Source organism: Galeopterus variegatus, unplaced genomic scaffold (genome assembly GCF_000696425.1).
Source record: "Galeopterus variegatus unplaced genomic scaffold, G_variegatus-3.0.2 Scaffold424, whole genome shotgun sequence".
Lineage (NCBI taxonomy): Eukaryota > Metazoa > Chordata > Mammalia > Dermoptera > Cynocephalidae > Galeopterus > Galeopterus variegatus.
This window is the reverse complement of record NW_007726535.1, coordinates 268,061-288,828: the sequence shown is the minus strand read 5'-3', so window position 1 is coordinate 288,828 and position 20,768 is coordinate 268,061. Positions and strand designations below refer to the sequence as shown.

General features: G+C 51.2%; 1 protein-coding gene across 2 annotated transcripts in view; it reads right to left on the bottom strand.

The window, feature by feature from the left end:
• Positions 1–6,439: 6,439 nt before the first annotated feature.
• SLC2A11 (solute carrier family 2 (facilitated glucose transporter), member 11) overlaps positions 6,440–20,768 on the bottom strand; it is a 21,108-nt gene continuing 6,779 nt past the window's right edge. For both annotated transcript variants that reach the window (XM_008568572.1, XM_008568571.1), the window contains exons 3-12: positions 18,145–18,305; positions 15,056–15,180; positions 12,988–13,117; positions 12,291–12,439; positions 9,181–9,368; positions 8,954–9,064; positions 8,345–8,446; positions 8,187–8,262; positions 7,816–7,943; positions 6,440–7,625 (exon numbers count right to left, since the gene is read on the bottom strand). In XM_008568572.1, coding sequence (XP_008566794.1) covers positions 7,425–7,625; positions 7,816–7,943; positions 8,187–8,262; positions 8,345–8,446; positions 8,954–9,064; positions 9,181–9,368; positions 12,291–12,439; positions 12,988–13,117; positions 15,056–15,180; positions 18,145–18,305 — 1,371 coding nt within the window. In that variant the 3' untranslated portion in view covers positions 6,440–7,424. The remainder of the gene's footprint in view (positions 7,626–7,815; positions 7,944–8,186; positions 8,263–8,344; positions 8,447–8,953; positions 9,065–9,180; positions 9,369–12,290; positions 12,440–12,987; positions 13,118–15,055; positions 15,181–18,144; positions 18,306–20,768) is intronic.

The window sequence follows — 20,768 nt, the reverse complement described above, 5'->3', positions numbered from 1 at the left end:
GCTGTGGCCCGTGCAATATATGGGGTTTATGGGCAAGCCTCTGCTTTGCTGATGGAGGCACCATCCAGCCCCCTTCCTCCTGACCCTCCCTGGAACTTGGACATGATCCCTGGATATGCAGCAGGTGTCCAGCAGCCATGAGCTTGAAAAACACAGGCTCCGCCCAGCCCTTTTAGCTGCCTTTGGTTACATGAGAAAAAGAAGCCTCTCTATGCTGAAGCCACTGTTTCTCAGGGTTTCTGTTATGTGTAGCCACACTGCAACTCTTGGCTGGTGCAGAGGACATCTTGAGTGTCATGTGCCATGGCAAAGGGCTACCAGGCAGGGAAGAGGGAGGGAAGAAAGATCAGCTGAAAGAGGAGGAAGACAGCACACATGAGTAGCCAGAGACCCAATGGTGGGCAGCCAGCTCTCTGGTTGGCTGTCCCTGTGGGCAGGATCTGAGTCACCCACACTGGAGGGAGAGCATGGGGATAGTGAGGGTCAGGGCCTGCCAGCCCCCCACCCAAAGGGGTACCTTCCCTTCCTCTCCCCGCTTTCTCCCTCATGTGAGCTCCGAGACCCAGCTGTGGTCTGTGGTGGGCCCACCCTCCCACCGGCATACACACACACCCTTCCCCAGCCACCAACCATCCCCGACTCACCAGTGTCTGTGCCCATGTACAGGGCATCAAATGTGGAAACAGTCATGGCAAAGACAACCCCATTCCCTTCCAGTCATAGTGGAAGAAGACCTGAGGGGCCCATCACCCTGCTGGTGACCCCCAACCCAGCCCTACCCGAAGGTGTATTACTGGACAGTGGTTCCAGGTTTTTAGTCAAGCCGTGAAGAAAAATCTTTCACGGGACCAACGAAAGGAAGTGAAAAAGCCAGACGTAACGGGGCTTTGTAACAAAGCCAAAGTATGGCGCTAGCGTGTGCGGCCAACCCCCACCAGTGAGGGGTGCCCCCAGATTCCTTGGAAGTGAAAAAGCCAGACGTAACGGGGCTTTGTAACAAAGCCAAAGTATGGCGCTAGCGTGCGCGGCCAACCCCCACCAGTGAGGGGTGCCCCCAGATTCCTTAGGGGAGAGTTTATATGTTGTTCTGGGACCGTGTGTTTCTCTGTCCTAACTGAGGGGAGGAATATTCAACCATAGGGGAGGATCTAGGGTAATTAAGGCCTAACAGGCCTATGTGAAGCTGCATCAGCTTCCTGTCATGCATCCCTGAGTGTCTGAAGTTTCTGGTCATGCGCAGTGAAGTCACTTTTCAGTCTAACATCACAGGTGGAGGGTCGTCTGCACTTTTGTTCCTCCTAGTGCGCAGGTGCGGTGGCTTTTGTACTTTGCAAAGTTCCAGGTGCAGCACGCTGACTGGTTGGGTGGTTAAGTTGTCCTCAGCGCATTATGGGCTCATTAACTGCTAGTGCCATCCCAGTCTGAATATTTCTGAGCAGCTTCCCTGGGGCGTGTCTCTATTCCGTCCTGCCTCAGATACAGGACTACCAAGAGGGTTGTCTGCCAGGAGACCACCAAAAAGTATCCCCCCAGCCATCTGTAAGCATATATTGCAAAGGAAGGGCCAAGGCTTGGTGGGGACCCCGTGGTCACGGCCAGCTCTCCCCCATAGGAAACGGGAACCTAATAGGTAAGAGCAGGGTGATCTGGGCTGAATCGCTTAACCTCCCAGAGCCTTGGTTTCTTCATCTCAAAGGAGGGAGGGGGAGTGATTCCTTTCCCATAGATGTGTGTGCAAGATGACAACTGCAAAGTTCCTGGCATATAGTAGGTGCTCAGTAAACGTTACCTAATCCTATTGCATGGTAACCAATGTCCTGGAGTGGGAAATGGACTAACAGGAGGGAGACCTTGATAGTAGGCATCAGGGCAGAGCAAGAGACTGCTTTCTTTCCCTGTCCCACCCACGCCTTGCTGGATCACAGCCAAGCTGAGGCCAGGCTGCTCGGGGAACCCAAGGCATGGGCCTGCTCCAGCTGCTGTACAGGAGGTGTCACACGCCCCTGACAATTAACTGTTAAGTGGAGGTGGCAGGGGCAGTAGGTGCTCTGGAAGTAGTGACATCTCTGATTCAGGGAGTCAGGAGAGGTCCTAGGGAGAAGGTGACCCTGAGCTGACCTCCCAAGAACAGGCTCAGTAGGGGGTGTTTCAAAGCTAAAGCCATTCAGAGGCAGCAGCATTGAAGGAAGGGGCTCACAGCGACCTGTCCAAATGGCAGTGTCCTGGGCTTCTCCTTGGAAATCTTCAGCTGCTGGGACACAAAGGAGGCATCAGTGTCCACCTTGGAGTGGGTGGCTCCCCATCCTTACAGAATAAACTCCTCAGCCTGGCCTCCAGGCCCTCTCAGCTCATCTCCCAGCCTGGAAACCCCCTCCTTGGAGGCCAGGTGGGCTGTGGGCTACCTTCCAGCATCTTCCCTTTGTCCACAGGCCTTTCCCATCTCTACTCTGCAGCACTGTGGCCTCCATGAGGCCTGCCCAGCACCTGCAGCTGGAGATAACTGTCTCTCAGCTTCCTCACCCTGGGCCTCAGAGGAAGCATTTGCATGGTCTGCCTCCAAAGACACCATGCACATGTGCATGTGTGTGTGCACGCACAGGTGTGAGCCTATGGGGCTGAGTAGGTGAGAGGTTGGCATCTGCTCCTGGAATATGGCCCCAGGCTGGGGCCACCAGGACAAGAGATTGGGCTCCCCTTTAGTGTCCTTGTCTCTCTCTGGGTATCTGGTTCTCTCTAACCTTCAATGATTCCCTACTGCCCGCAGAATGAAGCCAGAGAGCCAGCAGAGCATGACTCCCAGGGGTTCCACCTACCTCCAAAAAGCCGGCACTGTGGCTGCTAGGCCTCCATGTCCTCCAGCTCACTTCCAGCCCTGCTGCCCCCAGCCCTTCCTAGACAAGCCCCATCTCCATCACTAATCCCCAGTGTCTCCTTGGACCCCTTGGGTGGTCTCTGGGCCTCCCCAATAAAATGGAAATCAGGAAGCACAATAGACTACAGACTACACAGGCCATCAGCACTGAATTATTAGCACCCTGTGCCATTGACCTCAGGCATCCACAAGTCCCCGGAGGCAGGGTGCATTGTGATCAAGGTTCAAGTCCCAAGGGCAAGTTTGTCCACCGGCACCCAGGTCTAATCCTGGCCCTTCCACTTAGCTGTGCCTTTATGTTCCTCAGTCTCTCACATGTACAACCGGATGATAGAAGTACTAATTTTAAGGGTTCTTTGCTAGGATTAAAGGAGCTAACTCTTGTAAAGCCCTCAGAGGTGGCTAACTCTTATAAAGCCCTCAGAGCAGTCCTGATTACATAGAAACCCTCCTTAGATGTTGTCTCTGAACATTTTGTTGTGAGACTTTCATTTTTTGCAAGGTGAGGATCCCCACCATCCTTGCAACCCTGGGTGCAGCCTGAGGACAGGAAATGGGTGAAAGCCTCAGGATGTCATGGGCCCTAAGTAGATATGTGTAAACTGAAGGGATAAATGGAACAATTCAGCTGAGGCTCAGAGACAGTGAATTGTGTCCTAACAAAAGGGAACCAGAGGGTCTGAAGGAGGAGAAAATGAGGGCTAATATGAGAGAAGGGACAGGGACAACAGCCCTTTGGAAGCTGTGCCACTCCAGACCCTGCTGAGCACCACCTGTGCAGGGAGAGAGAAGCGGAGACACACGGACCCAGGCAGCTAGCAAGCAAGGTAGGGGGGGAGATTCAGGCCATGGGACGGGCTGATCGAATGCTCTGGGAGGTGTGAGAGGCCACATTGGGTCTGGGGTCTGAGCAGGTGGGCTAGAGCTGGGGAGCATGGCCCAGTCTATATGGGGGTCCCTTTGTTCTCTCCTGTTTTTTTTTTTTTGAAGAACATTAAAACATTTTATTGTATTGGAAGGAAATTCTAGAAGATAAATTTTGGTAAATTTTCATGAGCCGTAGAAGAAAAACAAAATGGAGACAAGTGCAATGGCAGGGGAGGGGAAGGTCAGGCAGCAGGGCAGGAGTTTAGGAGTTTTTTTTTTTGAAGAACATTAAAACATTTTATTGTATTGGAAGGAAATTCTAGAAGATAAAGTTTGGTAAATTTTCATGAGCCGTAGAAGAAAAACAAAATGGAGACAAGTGCAATGGCAGGGGAGGGGAAGGCCAGGCAGCAGGGCAGGAGTTTAGGAACTGGTGCCCGCTGTGGGGCCATTAGCAGCTCAGACTCTGCAGCTGCTACAGAATGAGTACCTGGCATTGGACTTGCTATGACAAGATTCTGTTGTTGCCTGTCCATCGAGAGTGGATGCTGGCTCTCTCTCATGAACTGAAGCAGGTGGCAGAGCTTGAGGTGACTCCAGCAATGGTGCAAGTGCTCTTGCCAGGGTTGCCTCCAGCTCTGGAGCCAACAATGCCCTGGAGCCAGCAATGCCTTGGGTGCTGGGCCTGGCTCCCACTTTGGCGATGTTTCTAGAGCGGTTATGTAGGCTTCCTTTGGCTCTGGGGCTGCAGCTGGTGATGGAGCCTTTGACTCTGCCTCAATGGGCCTCGAGTGCTCCTGCTGAGCCAGGAGAAGGTTAGCATGGCGCTCCACTTCTGAGCCTGGCAGGTTTAGGTGAAGATAGTCCAGCAGCACCTTCAGGCAAGAACATTCAGGGGGTGATAGAAATCACTACAGTACAAATCCAGCTAGGTGCTCAGGATGGAACACATGGCATATTTCTGATAGTCCCAGGGCCTGCTGTCCTCATTAGAATCAGGAACGATGCATCCATATCTTTCGAAGAGTCAGTCCAGCAACTGCTGGGGGTTGGTAAAGGCTTGGTACTTAAAAAGGAAGGTTTGGATATATGAGTGGTCACTGCCCAGGAAGGCAGGCACCAGGTGCTCCATCAGTGCCTCCTGGGAATGCTGCTGCCTGCCTTCCTGAAGATTCCACAGTGATCCGACACACAAGGAGATTTAGTAGTATCCTTCAATGCTGCTGCCTCTGAATGGCTCTAGCTTTGAACCCCCTCTGCTGAGCCTGTTCTTGGGAAGTCAGCTCAGGGTCACCTTCTCCCTGAGACCTCTCCTGACACCCTGACACAGAGATTTCTCTCTCTCCAGAGAACACACTGCCCCAGCCACCACCTCCACTTAACACTTAATTGTTTACTGCCAAAGGCCAGTCAAATTCTCTATTATATAACAATGGCTGATTGATTTCTTTGACTTAGATGTTGGAATGTTTATATCAGTTTTATTCATGATGGCCAAGAACTAGAAACAACCCAAATGCCCACTGACATAAACAAATCATCATATGCATACAGGGGAATAGGACTCAGCAATACAAAGCAATATATACTAACACGTGCAAAAGCATGCATGAATCTCAAAACTTTATCAAGATCAAAGCCAGACACAAATGCATTCTACAATATAGAATTATATCAAATTCCAAAAAAGCCAAATCTGATAGTGACAGAATAGTTATTTATTCTGCTTTCCCATCTGACTTTATTTCACTTTTCTCCTATAGAACTCCTACTTCCCAAGCGGCGCACTGTAGCAGTGCACCACCGGGCCGGCCCCCATAATTTCACAATTTAACAAAAAGTTTAAAATCCTGGACAGAAACAATCCTGTAACTTGTTACAAACACAATTCTCCTTATTCCTTTTTACCAGGAGTTGGTCTTGGGCCGATGAATGTCCCAGTTCCTAGTGAGACACATTCTTTGTAAAAAGCTTTGTGGGTAAGAAAGGTATTTGATATCTTTTGTTTTTTGGCATTGGTTCCCATTTTGTTCAGGAGACAGCAGAACATAGGGATTTGCATGGAGGGCAGGCAGCTGATCACAAAACACGTGACAATCACAAAGGGCTGAACCCCTTCCTATGGAAGTGTCTCCAGAGCCTGTGTGGGCAGCTGGGGGTGGGGGCGGGATAGCAGCTGGGAATGCTGCAGTCAGGGCCCCAGCTGCCCAGCAGGTCCATCTGGTGGTCACAAAACCAGCCCTGGGCCCAGATCAGCTCTGGAGGACAGCAGAGAGTCTTTCTGGCCAGGGGAGGTAATGGAAAAATGGGTTAGTGCTTTCTGGAGGCTTTGCCAGCCACTGCCAGTGGGGACAGGGAGGAGAGCACGGCCCTCCTCAGGCTGAGCAGATGGCTGCCCCGGTGGCAGTGTAGATCCCCAGAGATCCCTGGTGGCCTCTGCAGGTAGAAGGCCAAGCTGCTGCCACCGCCTGTGTGGGCAGCTGGGGGTGGGGGCGGGATAGCAGCTGGGAATGCTGCAGTCAGGGCCCCAGCTGCCCAGCAGGTCCATCTGGTGGTCACAAAACCAGCCCTGGGCCCAGATCAGCTCTGGAGGACAGCAGTCTTTCTGGCCAGGGGAGATAATGGAAAAATGGGTTAGTGCTTTCTGGAGGCTTTGCCAGCCACTGCCAGTGGGGACAGGGAGGAGAGCACGGCCCTCCTTAGGCTGAGCAGATGGCTGCCCCGGTGGCAGTGTAGATCCCCAGAGATCCCTGGTGGCCTCTGCAGGTAAAAGGCCAAGCTGCTGCCACTCTCCAAGCAGCCCACATCAGGCCAATCTATCCAATGTCTGAGAGTTTCCAGAGAAGGAAAAGAGGAGCCTCATTTTGGAGTATTGTCGGCCTGCCTGGGGAAGGGGATGGCCACATGGGCCTGCCCTCTTCCTACCACCTGAAGAAAGTGGGGCTGGGAGAGAAACAGGGCAGGGGCGAGGAGTCCTGGAAGCCTCTTCTGGAAGTTCGTGGGCTTTTCCCCAAGAATTCTGGAGCATTCCCCAGGAAAGCTGGAGTTGGGGGAAGCCTTACAGGCAGAAGTTCCCCCAGGGAGTGTTCAGGATCTGTCTGACAGACGAAGTGAGAGCAGGAACAAGATCAGGGACCTCAGGGAGGGAAAGACAGAGCCCTGGGGGGGGGGGTTATTGATAGCAAAGCAGTGTGAGAGTGCTTTGGGGGTGATGTGAATGTTCTATCTTGATAGAATGTTCATGGGTGTATGTATCGTTAAAACTCATCAAATGCATACTTAAAATGGATACATTTGATTGTATGTAAATTATACGTCAATAAAGTTGATTTAAAAAATCAGTTCCTCTGACCACCCCTCACAACCAGGTAAGGCTGCTGGTACACACGCCCACCACAGCCTGTATTTCTCTTCCACTGAACTTCCCTGAGTTTGTAATTATGTTTTTATTGGTTTCCTGTCCATTAATTGCCTCCAGACGGGGAGCACCAAGAGGTCCCGGATCCTGTCTCCCTCGCTCACCACTGATCGCTAACCAAGTGGCACCACATCTGCACACAGTAGGTGCTCAATGAACACTTCTTAAGCAAATGAATTCGGGAGCTAGTGAATGGAAAGGGCCGAGACCCAGACAGGAAGCAAAGGAAAGAGCAGCCTCTGGCGGCGGCCAGCCACGGCCCTGCTGCTAGAGCTCTGTGGACTGGATGACCTCGGGGCCCTGCCATGTGGCGCTCTGGGCCTGCCTGCTGAAGTTGAGTCTGTGCAGCTCCTTGGAGATCTCCAGGAAGGTCTTGCCTTTGGTCTCAGGAAGGAACAAGCCTGTGTATACAGCCCCACAGACACAGACGCAGAGGAAAGGAATGTAGAGGAAGTGGGACAAACCCTCCTGTGGGTTAAAAGAGACCCCGGGACCTGGTGTGGGCCCATTCAGCCCCACAAGGAAGGCCCATAACAGGTCACACAAGACCCCTCCCCTTCAGTCTCAGTAGCCCTGGAAGGAGGCCTTCCTCTAGGGTTCTCATGCTGACAGGGACAAAACCTAAGGCAGGGCTCCCCAGGGGTATGGGCAGACCTACCATGAGGAAGGGGAACCCCAGCCCGACCAGGAAGAGCATGGTCCACATGAGCACCCCACAGACCACGTAGGCAGCAGGCCTGGCAGTCTGGTCAAACAGCTCTGTGCTCAGGATCCCTGTCACTCCGGCTGGAAGAAGAGGCAGGGACAGGGGGCTGCCAGCCAGGGCTCCCTGCTGGCACCAGCCCAGATGTGGGGGTGGGGGTTGGGCCTGGTCTGTATGGGGGCCCCTTGGTGCTCTCTCCAGCCATTCCCTCCCAGAAACCTTGGCACAGGAGGGTCGGGGGTCACACCCACCCACCATTCACCCAGACGCCTGTCATCCATCGTTCCTTCAGCACAGTGAAGCCCAGAGCCCCTTGGCCCACTCACCTGGGCCAATGCCAAAGCTGAGGATGAAGGCAAAGATGCAGGACATGGCCAGGTAGGGCATCCAAGGGAAGGAGCTCTGCAGCAAAGCAGACAAGACGTGGGGTGAGGAGGGAAGCAAGCCGGACCCCGCCCCGCCCCACCCCGATCACTCCAGCTACCTGCAGGCACAGGGCCACTGTAAAGATGGTCCCCCAGCAGGTCATCAGGCAGTACCCCCCAATCAGCAGCACTCGTCGACCCACCCTCTCGATTACCACACTCTGCAAAGAAAAGGAGCCACTCAGTAACTGACGCATGTGCCAGGCCACCAGCCCCTTGATTTCCATGCGGGCAATGTGGAGGGTCATCAGGCAGTACCCCCCAATCAGCAGCACTCGTCGACCCACCCTCTCGATTACCACACACTGCAAAGAAAAGGAGCCACTCAGTAACTGACGCATGCGCCAGGCCACCAGCCCCTTGATTTCCATGCGGGCAATGTGGAAGGGCTCATGGAGAAGCTGGTGATGGGGGTGGGACGCTTCAAGAGATTACAACGTTATTAATTTCCTAGAGGACTTTGATCAATTTCATTAAGTTTCTTAACCTCAAAATGGTGGTGCGAGTGCCCAGCAAACAGTAGGTGCTCAACAGACGCTCGCTAACTCACTGTTTTAACAGAGTGAGCTGCAGTGAAGAACAGCTGAACACAGAGGACTGCAGTCCTAGGAGCTTCAGCACTCGGGTGGTCCTCCCTGCAGGGCTAGCGGAGGGTGGGTCAGACTCACGCTGACGAAAGCTGTGAGCAGCTCGCAGCTCCCGGTCCCGATGATGGCGTACTGGACCTTCTCCTCTGCCATTCCCGACTCCCGGAAGACAGAGGAGGCGTAGGCGTACACCTGGGGGGCGGCCCAGGGCGGCGCTTGAGGCCTCGCCCCCTCCTACCTCCCTCGGCTCCCGGCTCCCTACAGCACAAAGCCCCTCACACGATGGCGGGGCCGGGGGCGAGTCTCACCGAGTCGGTCCCGCAGAGCTCCATGGCGCTGCCCAGCACCACGATGCTTATCACCTGCCTCCGCAGGGCCCGATCCCGGAACAGCTCCCACGGGCGCTGCGCCCTGCGGCCCTGGCAGGCAGAGCGCTCCTCCTCCAGCTCCTCCAGCTCCGCCGCCACGTCCTGGGTGCCTCGCAGCCGCCGCAGCGCTGAGAAAAGGAAGGGCTGCTGAGTTCCCTCTCCACCTCTTTGGTCTCCTACAGTGAGCCCCACTCCACTCCACAATTTCTCCCCCGGTCAGCTGGGGATGATCTCCCTGGCCCCTTCATTTCCCAGGGCTGCTGGGAGGGTGGAGAGCACCATGGAGGAGAAAAGGCTTTAGAAATTCTGGGTCTGTGGACATATCAGACAGGACATGATGATGTGGCAAATTGCCATTATCATCCCCAATTTTTCACCCCTCCCTGTACCCACACCCCTTGCTATGTGATTTAGTTGTTCCTCCACTAAGGAGGCAAGTCTACATCCCTGCCCCTGACTCTGGCTCCGCTGTGTGACTTGCTTTGGCAACAGGAGGAGGCTGCAGTGAGGGCATGCCACGTTTCAGCCTCAGCCTTAAGGGGCTTTGCTCTCTTCTACTTGCTCATCTGTCATCATTGTAAGAACATGCCAGGCTAGAGCACGGGTCCCAGGAGGATGATGAGAGACACTAGGAGCATAGGTGGCCCAGCTGACCATCCTAGATCAGCCAGTGCCCAGCTGACCTGCAGCTGTAGGAGTGATCAGATCAGAAAAGCCACCCAGCCAGATCCAGCCTAGGTCAGCCAGCCACAGAGAATTCGCAGGCTTGAGCCAAACAACTGCTTCTTTTGTTTGCCACTGAGATGTTATGAATGTCCATTAGGCTGTGATAGAAAACTGATCTATAAATTGGCACTGGGAGTAGATGCTACGTTAATAAGGACCTGTAAGACATGGTATTGGTTCTAAGACTAGGCAGAGGATGCTGAGGAAGCTGGAAAAACGGAAACCCATGTTATGTGGTGCAGGAACATGGAAGAAAGAAAAGAGACCTAATGAACTTCGACCTGTAAGACATGGTATTGGTTCTAAGACTAGGCAGAGGATGCTGAGGAAGCTGGAAAAATGGAAACCCATGTTATGTGGTGCAGGAACATGGAAGAAAGAAAAGAGACCTAATGAACTTCTGGACTTGAGCAAAGGAATCTCCAGATGTTGAAAGCATGAAGTGGTTGCTCTTAGCTGAGTAGTTTCTACGCTTACTATAAGACACGAGACATGAGCTCAAAAAAGAACTGGCCAGTTTGCAAGCAGAATTCAGAGAGAACAAAATTTGATTAGATTTAACACATTCCAGAAATTGCTGGATTAGTTAAAAATAAAAAAACTGTTTCTCCTCTGTAGCCTCTCTGGCTAGAAGAATTCCAAATTAAGTTATAGCCTGAGAGCAAAGATCAAATCCAGAGAACTACCAGTAAGACCTGGACTCAGAGTAAAGATCAAATGAAGGGTGTGGCCTAAGGCAGTGCCTTGTAGACCCCACAGCCGGAAAAGGGGGCATTTAAGAGGCTTAATGGTGTCGGTCCACGGTAGCCTGACATGCTCTAAATACCAGTAATTAGGTCTTTAGAGGGAAGCACGTCTCAAAAAGAATTGTGGATGTGGCTTGTTGGCATAAAAATCAAATTCACAGAAAACTCATACTGATTTTGAGCAGGTTGTATTGACAAAAGCTCTGACACCTTGGACAGAAAGAGACTATGAAATAGAAAGACTTCTGTGCCCCAACTTTATATAGGAAGCAGGCTGAGAAATTTGTTCAACCACCCAAAGCAGCGTATTTTCCAGTGCTATCCTCAGAAGGTATGAAGGAAGATGGTGGAAAAGGAAAGACGTCTCAGAGGGTGGAAGTGAAAACCACGGAGAACTTGGGGAGCCCCTTTCAGGGCACAGAGCCAGGGCTTACTCAAGGAACATTTCCCATCCCCCAGGCAGGGGAACTGGCAATATTTTCCCAGGGGCACTTCAGAATTGTTGTGGATCTGTGACTGCTCCGTGCCTTCCCGGCCTCAGTACTGGAGTGACAGTGCTAGTTCTGGTTACCTCATCTCACTTTCACCACAGTACGCTGAATGTGGGAGGGGAAGACTTGTCTTTTTAGCTCCTAGGTCTCTGGATCAAGAAAAGGCACATATAGATTTAATGTGATCTTAAAATCCAGGACTTTAAGCCTGATGCCATGATCGGATGTGACTTTAGGGAAATCCTCAGATGCAACTGAGCATATGTGACACAGAGGAGGGCATAAATAATCATTGTGGCCATGATGACAAATTCAGAAGGGTATATTAATGGGCCTTGGTCTTCACCCTCCCCCCAAACCACACCCCCAGCCACCTGAGAGGATACACCTTCCCTTCATGGACTCGGCAGCATGACTCCCTTTAGCCAATGAGTGTTGATGGGCACGAGGGGACCAAAGGTGTGGAAAGAGCTTACGCAACTGGATTTGCTTTCTTGTGCCTCTGCCGTCACCAGAATAAGAACATGCCTAGGCCTGCCCATTGGTACCAATGGTGAGAGGAGAGACGTGTACAATGGAGCTGAACTGCTCCAGCCCAGACCAGCATAGACTGGCCACCTCCCACCTTCCCGACGCCATGAGCTGGCCCAGTTGAGTGAGTAAAAGATATGAGAAATGATTGTTGCTTTATGCCAGAGATTTTGTGATTATTCCTTCAATGTCCTTATTGTAGCCACAGTTAACTGACAAGATGACCACCACGCAGCTGGCGCTGGGCAGGTGAGGTCCTGTGCAGGTATTTCACCTTGCACGTGCGTGTGTGTGTGTTTAGCGGGGGCTCTTTCTCTGCATCACCTGGGGTTCCTAGATGGCAGTGGCTGTGTCTGATCTATCCTGCTGCCTTGGCATTTAGGACAGCCCCTCACAAAAAGTTTTGAAGGGATGTACGGATAGGTCATGAAATTGGGGCACACAGAGAGGGACAGCTTTTCTCTGATAAATGAAACTCAAGAAATGGGGACCTATGTGCTCCAGTGAGATGCACCCCTTGGTAAGGGTGGTCTGGGACCCAAGGGCAAGAACTCACCTGCCAGGCAAGCCTCGGTGTCTCCACGGTCAATGAGGAGGTACCGTGGGCTCTCCGGGAGCAGGGGCAGGGAGGTTAGCTGAAGCAGACCGGGCACCAGGCAGCTGGCCAGCAGCAGGGGCCAGGCCTGCGGGCCACCCAGGAGCTCCCTCGGGAGGCAAAAGAGAGGGCAGGCTAGAAACCTCCTTGCCAGAGTCCTACCCACCTCCCTCCCTCCCCCTCACCCACCTGCTAACCTGCCTGCAAAGGGTCAACACTGCCCTGTGCCTCTTGTCATGTAATTCTGGATCCAAACATCAAGATCTTTCTCACTCAGGGAGGGACCAAGAGACAGTAGGGCCACTGCCCCACCACAGCCCTAACAACTCCTCTTCCCAGGGGTCCAAGCTCTGCCCTCTCCTCTTTCTTCTGGGATGACCAGAACACACTCCCATTAAAAACCCAAATCTCCACCCTCTCAAGATTTGTTCTTTGCTCCCTGACCTGGAGAGGATAGAAAACGGCAATACACACTACAGTGTGGCTGACTGGTGCCCATTTTGTGTACTGGCCACATGGATGTGGACAGGGATTTGATGCCTTCATGCAAAGAAGCAATGTCTTAATCTACTTACTGCGTGGGGAAGAAATTTAGGCAGAGAAGGGTTTTTACTGGCATCCCTGAAACCACTCAAAGCAGATGGGTAAGGACACTTACCTTAGCCCAACCACCTGTCCCATCACGAGCCCCAGAGCCGTGAAGATGGCTGAGGTCATGGCCACGGTTCCTCGGAGCTCTTTGGGAGCACTCTCCCCCAGGTACATGGGCTGGACACTCATGCTCACGCCTGGACATGTGCATAGCAGAGGTACATCAGTCACCAGGCAGGACCCCGTGACACCCAGCCCCTCTCCCCCACCTCACTCGGCACTGCCCAGCCCCTTGTCTGCTGGATCCTGGCACCAAGGTCCACTCGCTCACCCCACACACTGTGAGGGGTTCCACCTCACCTGCTATAGGGCCAACAGGACCCCAACCCCACCCCTCAGGAGTTCTGAAAGAGAAGAAGTCTTTCTCAGATCAGCTCCCATCCTGGTCCCTTGCCACAGTCCCATGTTTGTGGAATCTTTCTAGGTCCCAACATTGTGACAAGTGGGAAGGGCTCTGAGGGGACCGAGTAGGGTGGAGTAGAGGAGAAGGGCAGGACCGCATCCTGGATGCCCACCAGCTGTGCCGGCTGTCATGTCCACGTGTTCACTGACCAGTACAGCTGGAGGCTCTCTCCCCGTCCCGGCTCCCAGGGAAGCACCAGCACTTACGCAGCCAGCCACACCTTCACTGCCCACCCCACATGGCGACAAATGGCAGAAGCGAGGAGGCCACAGTATCGGGCATCACACCTGGGAATACTGTAGGGCAAGTGGCTCTGTCCCCCACCTGACCTGGGACCAGTGTCTCCCAGGAACATCCTGCGCCTCGCTCGCTCCCCCTTCCTCCCTCTCTCCCTCCTCCGTCCCTCTCTCTCATCCTCCTCCCCCCCAGTGCTCTTTTTTCAAGCATTTAGGGAGATTTAGGGAGGGATTCCTTCTGTGCTAGGTACTCAGGTCACAAAGATGAAGGCTGACCTGGTTCCTTTACCCTGGAGAGTGGGCTGTCCTTAGTGACTGACTTCTAAAGAAGAGAATGTGGTAACACTGATGGTGTGTGACCTCTGGGGTTAGGGCACAGAATGCACTGACGCTTCCTCCTCCTCTCTCTCTCCCTCTCTCATCGCTCACTCTGGAGGAAGCCAGCTGCCAGGCTGTGAGAGAATGCTCAAGCAGCCCCATGGAGAGACCCACAGGGTGAGGCACTCCCGCTGACGATGGCATGGGAGGGAGCCATCTTGGAAGCAGGTTATCCAGCCCCAGCCACACCTTCAGATGGCTGCAGTCCTGGCCGACAGCTTGAGCACAACTTCATAAGAGACCCCAAGCCAGAACCATCCAGCAGAGACATTCCAGGGTTCCTGACCCACAAAAACTGAGGTTATAAACTGTTTTAAGCCACTAAATTATGGGGTAATTTATTTCATAAGTATAAATAAGCAATATAGACATCAACACCTGGCTGTATAAACTATAGGGGGTCAAGAGGTGACTTGCTGACTGAAGCCCCTAAAAGCCCAGGTTGATGTGATCAAAATTCTGCTCCCTCACATGACAAGCTCCAGAAACTGAGACGTCCCTAACAGGCTATTATGCTTCTGTAGGAAAGATCAGAGACTCATCCTATATCCCTTTATAAAGCCCAGGTTGATGTGATCAAAATTCTGCTCCCTCACATGACAAGCTCCAGAAACTGAGAAGTCCCTAACAGGCTATTATGCTTCTGTAGGAAAGATCAGAGACCCCTCCTATATCCCTTTACAGCTCCAGAAACTGAGACGTCCCTAACAGGCTATTATGCTTCTGTAGGAAAGATCAGAGACTCATCCTATATCCCTTTATATCTTGGCTGACAGGAAGCTCATGGCTCAGAGTGTTGCTCAAACACTGGACTCCTGTTAGTGTAAGTCCGGGGATATTTGTTCCCCCACCCCTGTATAACTTTTTCATTTTTCTATATTTACTTTAAATGTCTAGTTATATGAGCCTTTTGAGATAAAACATATCATTTTGCAAAAAAAGGTGGGCATGAATGAAAAATAAATCAATGAATAAATGAAAGAAGTAAAGGAATAAAGGGAATTAATGAATAAGGAGAAATAGAGAGGCAGGATGAGATGCCCCCCCCCCCCCAATACCTGCACTGACTCCCACGAGCAGTCTTCCCAGCATGATCATCTCAAAGGAGCCTGCTTTGCGGCTGAAGCCAAACAGGATCGCTGCAGCCACCACAAAGATGTTATTCACCAGGAGGGACGTCTTCCTTGGGAGAAGTGGAACACAGGCAAGAGAGGCTGTGGTTCAGTCCAGAGGGACCGTCTCTGGGAACCCATCTTTGCAAATCCAGTGAGCTCTGATCAGACACACAGACCTGTGTGTATGTGTGTGTACCATTCAAGGAGGCTAAGCTCTATGAATGGAAATGACCACCGGCCATTGTACCTAGGATCACTCATTGTATGCCTTGAGGGGCATATCCCATTCCCCTTCACCAGTATACCCCTAAATTACTCTCCTTTCTACCGGCACCACAGTTTGAAATGACAGAACTTATCTTATGGCTTTTCCCCTTCAGATTAAGCATTGTTCTCCCCAAACTCCTTCAAAAAATGAGGGAACTGACAGATAATTTCTCAGACTCAATAAAACCCTAGGGAGGAAGAACAGTGGCTTCTAGAGTAAGGAAGGAGAGGCAAGGAAAGCCAAGTACAGTTCGCTCACGTTTTCCTCCAAGTATTATAAAGTCACTTCTCAGAACCTTCTGGATGGCTGAATGTCCCAACACTTAGGTCAAGGGACAGACTCCAAACCAAGGAGGAGACACTGGAAATGTCACCATGATGAAGCATCAGATTTGGGCTCCTGATATTGAGCTCGTAAGTGCTGTCAAACAGATCACCCAGGAGAGCTCCCTGTGGATTGTATGGTTCACTGTACTAATAGGGAAACTGAACACCAGAGGAGGCCAGTATTCTGCCCAAAGCCAGAATATGAGTCAAAGCTCAGGTTTCCTGTGCCTACAGAATGGAAAATGACAGATTATAACAAACTTGATCCAGTAGTAACTCCAATTGTAACTATTAATTGCAATTGTAACAACCTATGATTTCCTCACTGGAATTAGTAAATACCATTAATAATAATAATAAATTATTTTGATCTGGTGAATTCATTTTGTTCCATTTCAGACAGACATTGGCCAGCCACCAAAAAAAAAAAAAAACCATAGACAATACCAGCAATACTTAACTTTCACTTGGCAGAGACAGTAATACACCTTTACCAACCTGCCTTAAGTATATAGCAGCTCTCTAGCTGTGGGCCACAACCTACTCGACAGGGACCTGTGCATCCCCCAGGGCAGCCTGCTGGCCCACCACTTTGATGAGCTCATACTGAAAGGGCCTGGAGAAGAGGAAGCAGCCAGTGCACCAGATGTCTTGGTAAGGTACAAGCATGACAAGAGTGGAAGATTAAAAATGAGAGAGGGCCTGCCATATCGATGAAGTTCCTGAGGTCTAGTGGACTAAGATATGTCAGCATATTTCCTTCAAACTGCATGACAAATCGCTGCATCTTGGTTCCCTTTAAGAGGAGGAACAAATCTCAAAGAGCTTCTTTTCATTTTGAAGGTAGCATGTACCACGTTGGGGGTTGTGTTCTGACACATTAACCAGGTGACTTGAAAATCTGGCAGCTCTGAGTGGAGCTAAGCAAGAGGAGAATTCTCTAGTGGGTCAAGGCCAAATTCAAAGAGCTCTGCCTCCTAAACTTTTTTTTTTGGTGGCTGGCCAGTATGAGGATTCAAACCCTTGACCTCCCCTTGAGCCTTTAGACCTAGGAGATCCTATGGTGCTTGAAGTGTCTATGGCAGTTAGACTACTCTAAAAGGAGGATCACAATGCACAAAATCTAAAATTTCTGAGTAGAGCTACTCTCCTTCAGCAAATTACTGTCCTTTTAATGATAAATAGCTCCTGGCCTTGTCACCAGGTCATTGTGGGGAATAAAACACCAGACCATGGGACACCAGGTGGCCATGTACCCATCATGAACTGCATGCCATATGACATGCCTGTGCTAAGGTTGAATGTGCCTGGTAGCACTCCATCAATGAATAAAAGTGATATACAACGAATTTGCCCCATGTTGGTTCCAGTTTCCCATAAGTAGGTTATTCACATCAGCATGGCCCTAAAAGATATTGAAGGAGTTAAACCCTTCCTGAATGTGCCTGGTAGCACTCCATCAATGAATAAAAGTGATATACAACGAATTTGCCCCATGTCGGTTCCAGTTTCCCATAAGTAGGTTATTCACATCAGCATGGCCCTAAAAGATATTGAAGGAGTTAAACCCTTCCTATAAGACAGAATTTTGAGCATGGAATTTTGTCCTTTTTTCAAAGGGTTTGGTTGGACAAAGTCTTAGATGAAGCAGTATTTGAAGACTGGTTTCAACAGTGTAGGGAAAGGGTACAAAGATGGATCTCTCAGAATTGGCTCAGATCCTGAAAATATACATCTGTGTTCCTGCTCACCAGAAGTCCCCTGCCACTGCAGAAGAGACTCTTCATAATCAAATGGACAGGATGACCCTCTCTGTGGACAGCACTCAACTGCCTTCCTTGACCAGCCTAGTGCTTGCTCAGTCTGCTGATAAACAAAGCAGGTAGGGTGCGGGAACAGGAAGTGCACACAAGCTCCACAGCAGGGGTTTTTATCACCAGGCTGACTAACCAACCTGCTACCCCACCCAGCCAGCCCTGAGCACCCAATAATGGCAACAAATTTCAGGGCTCCTGTCACCTACCGGGTAGAAGAACTACACTAGATTCCTGCCACTGAGGATGGGACCGTAGTTTGGTGCACCTGGCACAGGCATATGTGCTGAATTCGAATTAGCCATTCCTCCCCTTCATGCTATGGCAGTACCATTCTCCTAAGTGAGGACATGGCATTTGCCCTTTCTGCCATGTGGGGACATAGCGACAAGACGCCAGAGGATGGGAGTCACACAGCAACGGCCTCGTGACTGCCTGCAAAAACCAGGCTAGAACCTCTGTCTGTATTTCCAGGCTTTCTGTATCATATGCTTTAAAATAAATTTACGTACTACTTTCCTTTTCCTCAATGAGTTTTTTCCTGCTCTTTCTTCTTCTTTCCTCCTCCTCTAGCATGTCTTGATGGCAGTTAAGTTTGCTATTAAGTGCAGAGGAAGCACTTACCTTCCCAGTGTGATGGCCAGGGGGCCTGCAAGCAGCGCTCCAAAGAGGCCCCCCAGAGGGTAAAGAGACACGATGAGGGACCACACAAGCAGAACCAGGTGGTCCAGCAGTGGCCCACCAGTCCGTGCCTGCCATGTCTCATTGGTGAATTCCTGAATGTGCTGTGGAAAGAGATGCCAGTCAGCCCTCTGGGGAGGAGGAGTGTGGTTCTGGACAAGACAGGCCTTTTCCCCAACAGGGCTCCATGCCCCTGCAGAGCAGGCACCAAGTGTCCTGAGCAATACTGCTCCCCACAGCGCAGGAACAAACTCGCCTGAGCCCCTCCCGTGTGCAGGGCGCTATGCTGGTTTCTTCCACATGCAATAGCTCCTGTTGCCTAGAGCTGGACACTCTCCATTTGCCCCTCTCTGGGAAAACACTGTTTCTCTACACACACAACATTTCTGACAACAAATGTGTGGGTTTTCACCACACCAAGCAATTCTCCAACTCTTTGGACGCCAGCTAGATGCACTATAATTTAATCCTGACACTATCTACCTGGAGTTAGCATCAAATCCCACAAGTCAAAGGGCTCAGTCTCACAAGACTGGCCCACTTCAGACGCCAATTGCTAGTCCAGGCCTCCTGTACTTCTAACCGACCAGCTATAAATCAGGGGTTCTTATGACCCTCCCCGTGGGTTTGGTAATTTGCTAGAGCAGCTCACAGAACTCAGGAAGGCACTTTACTTTCGTTTACTGGTTTATTATATAGGATACAACTCAGAAAGGACCAGATGGAAGAGATACATAGAGCAAAGTCTTGGGGGTGGTGCTCGGAGTTTCCGTGCCACGTCCAGGAGCACCACCTTCCCAGCACTTCAATGCGCTCCCAGACTGGAGCTCATCAAATCTTGCTGTTCAAGAGTTTTTGTTTGTTTGTTTTTGATTGTGCATTTTCAAATTTAATGGATGAATCAAGAGTTTTATAGAGCGTAATCTTCAGCCCTCCCTCCCCTTCTCAGAGGCCAGGGGGTGGGACTGAAAGTTCTGACCCTCTAATCACTTGGAGTTTCTGGTGACCAGCTCCATCCTGAGGCTCCCTACCTAGGAGCCTCACTCTAAGTCACCTCATTAGCATAAACTCACATATGACCGAAAGAGGTTCCTCACAAGTAACAAAAGACACTCCTATCACTCAGGAAATTCCAAAGTTTTCAGGAGCTCTGTGCTGATAACCAAGGAGAAAGACCACATGTATTTCTTATTACACTACACCCTCCCAATCCACTGTAGCCCCTTCCCACCCTGCTTTTGCCCCAGGATGCCACCTGTAAGGCCCACATCAGTGGCTCTCTTGCTGACTGGCTTTCTGCTGGGCTTGGCCAATGGTGAGTGCCAGCAGGACATCAGAGGAAGCAGGAGTGGGAGGTAGAGGTGTTTGTCCCCTGGCTCCTTCCCTGTGTGGTCACCTCAGGCTGGCTGCGACCCTCTTAACGGAGCCTACACCACATGGCTCCTTTGGTAACTGCTCCTTGTGCTGTGTCTTCTGGGGTAGGGGCGGCAGCCACTGAGGTGCTGCTAAGTCCACATTACCACACTCTCCCTTGTTGTGTGCCTTCTCTGCACCACACTACTCAAGTCTTTGTGCATCACCCTTTGTGGTATCTAAACCTACTTGACTTGTCTTGAGTGTGCCATGTGTTTCCTTGGGACCCTGACTGTGACAAGCCCTCAGATGTGTGCCATTAGATACACATTACTTTGTTAGATACACATTAGGCCCAGAGAGGTGAAATGACTTGCCCATGGCTTCAGCCACAGGTCAGGGCTGCACGCAAGTAGTTTGGACTCCCTAGAGCCCCATCCCCCAGAGCTGTCCCTTCAGGTGAATGAGTGGAAGCCCCAGAGTTAGGAAAGACTGTGCATGGGGAAGACCTGGCCACTCTTCCCTTGGTTAAAAGTGAAATCTCAGTCTTAGGCCTCCCAACAGGATGTGAGGGAGGGCAGAGGGTGTAGGTGTTGGGTCAGCTCTCCCCTGCCCTAGCCAGCTCGGGGTGATGGCTGTCAGCCTGGTGCCTGCCAGGTGCCTCTGGGGGAGGAACTGTCCAGGGGAGCTGAGCCCAGGGCCAGCCTCCTCTGACCTTGGCTGGAACCCCTTAAGAGTGACACTGACAAAGATTCTCTCCTTGACCAACTCTGCTCAGACTCTTCTGACCTCTTTTTCGACTGGGCCTCAACTTTTGAGCTTCTGTGTTTGTCTCTGCATTGTCAATTTTAGCAAGAAGCCTGCTAAGTTGGTTTAGCTAGAATCCCCCATCCTCCATATCTGATCACCCCTGATATCTAATCAGGCTCCTCATCCTCCACCATCCTTCAAGTGATGTCTGACCACCCTAGCCTGTCTTCAGCAAGAATCCTGTCAGGTCATTTTAGCCAGAATCCCTCTTACCTCTGATATTTACTCTTAGTAATTTTCTATCCACTGATCCCTGTAACTGTTTTCCATTAAAATTTATTCCCTGTAAATTGCTTGTTCTTTCAGTAAATTTCCATAACTAACCTCTCACTCTATTTCTCCTTGTCTGCCTTTTAAGATAACACCTCTGGGGCAGAAGTCACAAGATGTTTGCCCAGGGTGTT